This window comes from Lolium perenne, chromosome 4 (assembly GCF_019359855.2).
Source record: "Lolium perenne isolate Kyuss_39 chromosome 4, Kyuss_2.0, whole genome shotgun sequence".
In the NCBI taxonomy this organism is placed as follows: domain Eukaryota; kingdom Viridiplantae; phylum Streptophyta; class Magnoliopsida; order Poales; family Poaceae; genus Lolium; species Lolium perenne.
Genome location: NC_067247.2, coordinates 279,006,071 through 279,013,282, shown reverse-complemented (window position 1 = coordinate 279,013,282; position 7,212 = coordinate 279,006,071). Strand labels below are relative to the sequence as shown.

General features: G+C 45.8%; 1 protein-coding gene across 2 annotated transcripts; it reads right to left on the bottom strand.

The window, feature by feature from the left end:
* Positions 1-3,456: 3,456 nt before the first annotated feature.
* LOC127295521 (protein N-terminal asparagine amidohydrolase) lies at positions 3,457-7,116 on the bottom strand. 2 transcript variants are annotated; one of them, XM_051325485.1, is made up of 9 exons: positions 6,962-7,116; positions 6,702-6,875; positions 6,049-6,113; positions 5,806-5,917; positions 5,686-5,724; positions 5,400-5,585; positions 4,914-5,092; positions 4,046-4,165; positions 3,457-3,825 (listed from the first exon to the last, which is right to left on the bottom strand). In XM_051325485.1, the coding sequence occupies exons 1-9, from the start codon at positions 7,022-7,024 to the stop codon at positions 3,717-3,719; spliced, it is 1,047 nt and encodes a 348-aa protein (XP_051181445.1). In that variant the 5' UTR covers positions 7,025-7,116; the 3' UTR covers positions 3,457-3,716. The 2 variants fall into 2 exon arrangements, with proteins under 2 accessions (XP_051181445.1, XP_051181446.1); XM_051325486.1 differs by having other exon boundaries at positions 5,824-5,917.
* Positions 7,117-7,212: the final 96 nt, after the last annotated feature.

The window sequence follows — 7,212 nt, the reverse complement described above, 5'->3', positions numbered from 1 at the left end:
GTTGAACAAGGTATAGAGTGATACCGAAGATCAAACCTCGGACAAGTAAAATATCGCGTGACAAAGGGAATTGGTATTGTATGTGAATGGTTCATTCGATCACTAAAGTCATCGTTGAATATGTGGGAGCCATTATGGATCTCCAGATCCCGCTATTGGTTATTGGTCGGAGTGAGTACTCAACCATGTCCGCATAGTTCACGAACCGTAGGGTGACACACTTAAAGTTGGATGTTGAATTGGTAGAACTTGAATATGGAATGGAGTTCGAATATTTGTTCGGAGTCCCGGATGAGATCCCGGACATCACGAGGAGTTCCGGAATGGTCCGGAGAATAAGATTCATATATAGGAAGTCATATTCCAAATTTGGAAATGATTCGGTGCATTTATGGCAGGTTCTAGAAGGTTCTAGAAAAGTCCGGAAGAAATCACCATGGAAAGTAGAGTCCCGGAGGGACTCCACCTTGCATGGCCAGCCAACCCTAAAGGGGAGGAGTCCAAGGTGGACTCCCCTAGGGTGGCCGGCCAACCCCCTTCATGGAAGGGGGGAATCCCACCCCAAGTGGGATTCCCACCTTGGGTAGGTTTCCCTACATATGGGAGGTTTCATTGTTGGGGTCTTATTCGAAGACTTGGATACCAACACTTGGGGATTTCCACCTATATAATGAGGAGGAGAGGGAGGGGGCTGCCCACTCTTGGCCGCACCACCTAGGGCTGCCCTTGGCCGGCGCCCTAGCCTCCCCCTCTCTCCCCAAACCCTAGCGGTCTCTCTCCTCCACCACATCCCGCACGCTTAAGCGAAGCTCCGCCGGATTTCTCCACCACCACCGACACCACGCCGTCGTGCTGTCGGATTCAAGAGGAGCTACTACTTCCGCTGCCCGCTGGAACGGGGAGGTGGACGCCGTCTTCATCAACAACCGAACGTGTGACCGAGTACGGAGGTGCTGCCCGTTCGTGGCGCCGGAACCGATCGTGATCAAGATCTTCTACGCGCTTTTGCAAGCGGCAAGTGAACGTCTACCGCAGCAACAAGAGCCTCCTCTTGTAGGCTTTGGAATCTCTTCAAGGGTGAGACTTGATAAACCCCTCGTTGCTACCGTCTTCTAGATTGCATCTTGGCTTGGATTGTGTGTTCGCGGTAGGAAAATTTTTGTTTTCTATGCAACGTTATCCTACACTTCAATCACGCCCTCTTCCTGGACTAGAGAATGAATGAGTTTCTTTTTGTGTCTGACATTTGCCACACTATGAAAGTATCTCGTATTCGAATCTCCTTCCAGTAAAAATTGGACTTTAGATCTTTGGTACCATTTGAGTTCCTCCTCTCGTAGTAGACCAGCTAACGTTGCATTGAATTTACTTTTAAGTTCAATCTCATGTGCAGTCAATGGTCGTACCTCGTCGAGTGCCTCTAGATCATATATTTTTGATGATAGGTTGAGTTTCTCCTTTTTAAGTTGCCTAGTCATGTGCTTAGACCATTCCCAAGGTATCTATGGGTCGATATTTCACCTTTGGATTGGGGTATTCCCAGCAACTAGTTTATCTCATATAAATTTAACCATATCTGAGAAACCCATCCTTTGTATCCATCCAAGTTCAAATTTAAACGGACATCTACACTGAGGAGATGGTGTCCCGATTATAATTAAAATAGGAGCATGGTCCAACAAAGCTTCTATACGAGGCAGGACCCGTACCGAGACTAAAGGGAACTTTAATTCTCAATCAGAGTCCAACAATACCCGGTCTAGCTTCTCGTAGGTAGGTTCTGGAAGGCTACTTGCCCAAGTAAATTGTCTCCTAATCATTCAAACCTCCCTTAAATCCAAACTGTATGACAACATCGAATAAGAAAGGACCTCACCTCACCTTTGCTACATGGAAATGTAAGAGCATCTCCAACAGACGCGCTATATAGGCCGCGCGACATAAAAACGTCCGATATAGCGCGCGCGGGAGGGAATGTGGCGCTCCAGCAGGCGCGGTAAACGGCGCGGCACTGTAAAATTTTTAGGGCGCGCGGCGTTTTGCACAAACCGGAGCGGCATATCTGACGCGTCGGCTACAGCGCGCGGCAACGCTCGTCCAAGCGCGAAAAAGCCAACGGCTGGAAATTTCCTCCCCCCGCGCCCGCGCCCTCATTTCCCCACCTACCGCCGGCGCGAAATCCAGCCGCCGCCGGTCGACTCCGCCGCCGCCCCCGCTTCTGCGCGCCGCCGCGTCGTAGATCCGCGTCGCCCGCACCTCCTCCTGGCAGCGGCGGACGCTCCGCCGCACTGTGTCGCTCGCGCCGCCGCCAGCGACGAGTTGTAGTCGGCGCTCCTTCTCCGCGGCCCCCTTCGCGCCGTCGTCGCGTTCTCCTCCGCGCAGGCGTCGACATGTCGTCCTCGTCGTCCTCGAGCTTGCTAGCAACATGGCGCGCCCATGGTGCTCGCCCATTTGCTCGCAAGGTATGAACCTCCACCGGCCGGCCTCTATTACTCGCCAATTATCTACAATAGTTCATAGTGAAGTAATTTTATACATATGTTTGTAGAGTTCATCATATGATTCATCAGATGACGAGTTCGACCAAGAAGAAGAGGAGAACATATCGATACTATTAGCATACCGCGCCGTTAAGAGGCCAAAATTTGGTGGATCGGTGTTCGGTAGACAGAAGTTGTGGAGAGAAAGGATTGAAGGGCATGAGAAGTTGATGCGGTCGTATTTCAATGAGAATCCGATTTTCCCCGAAAGCTATTTTCGGCGGCGTTTCCGGATGAGTCTCAACTTGTTCAAGCACATTGCAACGGAGGTCACCAAATATGATCGCTTCTTTGAGCAAAGGAGGAATGCCGCCGGAAAACTTGGTCATAGCACATATCAAAAGGTGATCGCCGCCTTGCGTATGTTGGCATATGGTATACCGGCGGATCTTATTGATGATCATTTGGCCATGGGAGAGAGCACTTCTATCTTGTGTGTGAAGCGCTTTGGATGGTACAATTTATTTGTGAATTTTTATATATTGTTTGATCTTGTTGGATGCATACTTGTGTGTGTTTGTTGTTTGCGCTGCAAAATGGCGCGTCCGGCGGAGGTGCTATTTTACCGCGCCAACGCGCGCTGCAAAATGGCGCACTCGGCGGGGGAGAAATCGCTCCGGCGCGCGGCAACGGTTTACAGCGCGCAGAATCTGAGGTTTAGCGCGCCGCGATATAGCGCGCCTGCTGGAGATGCTCTAAGTATGTAACCAAACAACCCTTGAATCTTTTGAGCAGAACACAAGCGACCAAAATAGAGTTCGAAAATTTCAGACAACGTTGCAAACCACCTAGCAAAAAAAAATAAAAAAAACTTGCCACAACCGACGAAACCTAACCTTCGAGGCTCTGACCACAATAGGAATTTGCATGCAAACGATTTAACCTTTCAAAGGTCAGGCATGAATCCACGGCGAGAGACACACCAACCATGCTTAACACATTGAATTTAGACCGTATTCTCACCATACACATTTCATGGAGAATCCAGGTAATTCACGAATCACCTATGGCAAATGCATGTGATAACTGAAGGTGAAAGGCACATGGCCATACGGATATGGAGAAATTGACTGTGGTTGCAGAAGTGCTGGTGTGACCATAATCTGGCACTGTTGCTAACGAGGTTTGCTTTATTCCACTTGTAGAGCACCAACAGATGACAATAACATGGTTATGCTAACAGTGCCTTGACCAATTTCCATCATTGGTCCGATGGAAGACCCGGGGGTTGTACTTTGGAAATGTGTCTTCCCAGTCTGGATTCTCAATCAAGTATTTCCATTTCCTACATCAAGAAAGTGCAAAGCAAGATTTATACATACAGCAATCTCTTCTGAAGGCAGGTCGTCGTTTCAGTTATGAAGGTGATCTATGATCTTAGCTAATCACATACCTAAATAAACTGAAAGAATGCACTCACATTTACCAGTAAATCGCTAACATATGATAGAAATGGTTCGTGCAATATAGTTTCTAGTTTTTTTCCGGATAATAGGAACACACACCTTCTGTCGGTTTCCACAAAATGAGGTGGTTCTGCAGCTGGAGAAGTGGAGCACTGAAGCAAGACTTCAGAGTCAGAAAGCTGGTTAAGTGAGAATGCTATTTCTGCCCAGTCTGGCATCCTATACAAGCAGGACAAGAGACGGGTATATTACACGGAGTAGTTAGTTAACTAACAAAGTAGAGAGGCACAAGTACTTACACTTGTGATATATATACTCTTAAAATTTCCCAAAGTATTATGCAAGATGAAGTTTATATGCATGACAACATAAGTCCCTTTACTAAAATAGCCAGAAGGAAGACATTTCCTTTTAGTTTCTGTTCTAAAGGTGTTGGGCAAGGACCAAAGACTGAAAATATTATTATAATTTTTTATTTCCGCAAACAATTATAAATTTATTGCGTGCTGGATGGCTGGAATACAATAGTGGGTCGAATCTTGGGCCTGAACATGGCCTGCCCATGAATAGGAATGATTCCTACACATGGTTCAATTCAGTGACGAATTATAAGAAGTGACAAAACCACTGTAGAGCATTTCATCATAGGGGTAGGGGCATTGAACACATATGGAGTATGATTACGATAATTCAGGCAACATATTCAATTTTCCCTATTGCAATAATGAAAATGCTAACATTTCTTTCCAATCAGTACTTGTACTACTTCACCTATGGAAATTTTGAAGATCAGACTGAACCAAACAGCAACCTGTGTGATGTCATCTAATGCCTATGTCCATAGATTATTGTTCAGGGATACAAGGTCAATACTTAAAGACGAAGAGGCAGAATATGTAGCTACAAATTACAAACATCTTCAATTTATCATGTGCATGAAATTGATGGAAAGATACAAGAGACGAACCAGCGGGTAGGGGCAATTTGGAAAATATCAGCACGTGTGTCGTAAGTCTCCAGTAACTTTGCTTTCCAATTTGGATCATAAGAAGAAACACTCACACGAATTCTTCTAACTATTTCATCAGGACACCTTGAAGCCATTTCAAAGCTTGCAGGAGTGACAACCCCAGATGATGTTTGCATCTGAGACAGCAGGTGTTTGTTTGTGAGAAAACTTCCTTTAAAGTAAGGTATGTTTCAAAATGCTTTGGAAGAACTGTTACGTGCAGGAATAATTCCAGATTACACAAATTAGCGAATGAAATGGTAGTCCAAGATGCAGACAAAATAGAATTTCCCCTCACACCTTTTCCTTCTCCTTTTGGATTGCTCAAATGTTCCTATGTGCCACAGCTTTAAAGGTTTTGATTTTACAAATGTGGCGTTCATAGGTACTAAAAACAGTACTAATCAATGCTTTAATAGATTCAGATGTGAGGAAATCACTAACCACAAATCCACCAACTATTGGTCGTGCATTGCCATAAGAATCAGTCGTAGTGTTGTTCCCAAGAACACAAAAAGACCGAAGGTGGAATTGTTGTTCGGATTTATGCAGCACTTCAACTATCTTGCAGCAAAGTGGATGGGAGTATCCTTCCTGTTTGTTGCGCTTCCCTCCAGAAGAATGGACTACCTGTAGGGCGAATAATTGTAATTAAATGGTTCCTCATGTATATTGTGACAAACAAGAAATCTAAAAGAAATTTAACCACCCAACAAGTTATGAATTCAACCTTTGTAGACGAATCATCGAAGGCACCAATCAGGTGAACCTGTAATCAAATGCTAGTAAGAATGTTCCCAATGGCGCTTATTGTATTTTTAAAGGGGAAAATACTGGTGAAGAGACGAACATCAAATGGTGCATGAACATCAAATGGTGCATTGTCACCACCAAGTAATTCTAGCATCTGTTTGAACCCTCCTTCTACAATCTTTGGAAAGTCCATATGGCTAATGGAAATCCTGAAATCAATTAATGGAAGATCAGAAAATTAATGAATGTCTTTCTTTTTGCGATTTGAGAACATAGTTGAATTTCTGAAGAAAGTAAAGTCTTACAGGGTCAGATAAAGCGCCCGCTTCATTACACTTACATTCCAGTCTTGTTGTTGCGAATTATAACACCCACACATGTAGTCATCTCATCTGTGCCCACTAACTACAGATGAAAAAGAGCCGATTAACTCACAAATCATGCAATTTGAACAGTCTAGGATCTACGCAGAGCAATGCTGTAATCATTCTAAGAATAATGGCAGCTTGAGTGAAATTTGACAGAAAATGATAATGCGCTCTAACAGGATGCCAATTTACCAGCAACACAAACTCAAAACTAGTCAGGCAATCAGGTATAGCCAAGCTTTACATCAAATGCATCTGCGAAATTAAGATTGGTGTTCCTACAAGTTGGCTTTCCTATTCGAGGACAACTTATATCCTTCGGTAAAATACATTTACAGCTCTGAATTAATATCCAATGGCCTTTAATGATCATAAGACAATCCAAGTAATCTTATAATTTGGGTGAGTTGATCAAAATACGCATCTAAATAAACAACCAAAGTGTATATGATTTCCTCCACGGAAAATGAAAAACGCCTCTGCGGCAAGCCGGCAACAAAACATGGAACTAAGCATCCGCAGGAGTAACTCGATTCCCTGAACGCAGGAACTGATTAGAACGACGAGGATCAGACCAATGATCCCCAATCTTTACTGATCAAGCCGCGAGGACCTGAACACGCACCTCTACGCGCGCCGGATCCACCGTGGCGTACTCCCTCTGGAACACGTACACGTTCCTGGGCCCCTCAGGCCCCGACGATATCCGCCTCTCCGGCGTGGCCCTGAGCCGTTCGGACGCGGCGCAGAGCCCGGGGTTTCCCATGAGCGCCGCCACGAGCTCCCTCCCGCTGCTCCCCTGCGATAACCGGGAGTCGATAAGATCAGAAAGAGAGAGAGGGGGCACGCGTCAAAGTTCACACGCATGGGCGTCACCGCACGCACCGTGGGGGAGGAGCCGGAGGGGGCGGAGGAGGAGGTGACGGGTTCGCCGTCGACGAGGAGCATATCGCCGTCGGAGTAGGCGTGGTTGGGCTTTGGGGTAAATCACAAACAAAGTCGACGCTTCGTTCCGTCCGACCACACGTGGTTTCGCCCAGTACTACTGTACTAGATGGACCTAGTCTCGCTTAAATTGCTTGCTTTTATGCTCACTCCATTCCAAGCCTATTTTTATTTTAAAAAGTCAAGCTAAG

Bases quoted from the DNA above. Each gene is read 5' to 3' on its own strand.
- LOC127295521 (XM_051325485.1), bottom strand. From the start codon at position 7,024: ATGCTCCTCGTCGACGGCGAACCCGTCACCTCCTCCTCCGCCCCCTCC. The intron at 6,876-6,961 runs GTGCGTGCGGTG...CGGTTATCGCAG, and splicing joins CCTCCGGCTCCTCCCCCACG to GGGAGCAGCGGGAGGGAGCT. The intron at 5,586-5,685 runs GTTGAATTCATA...TTCGCCCTACAG, and splicing joins TCGATGATTCGTCTACAAAG to GTAGTCCATTCTTCTGGAGG.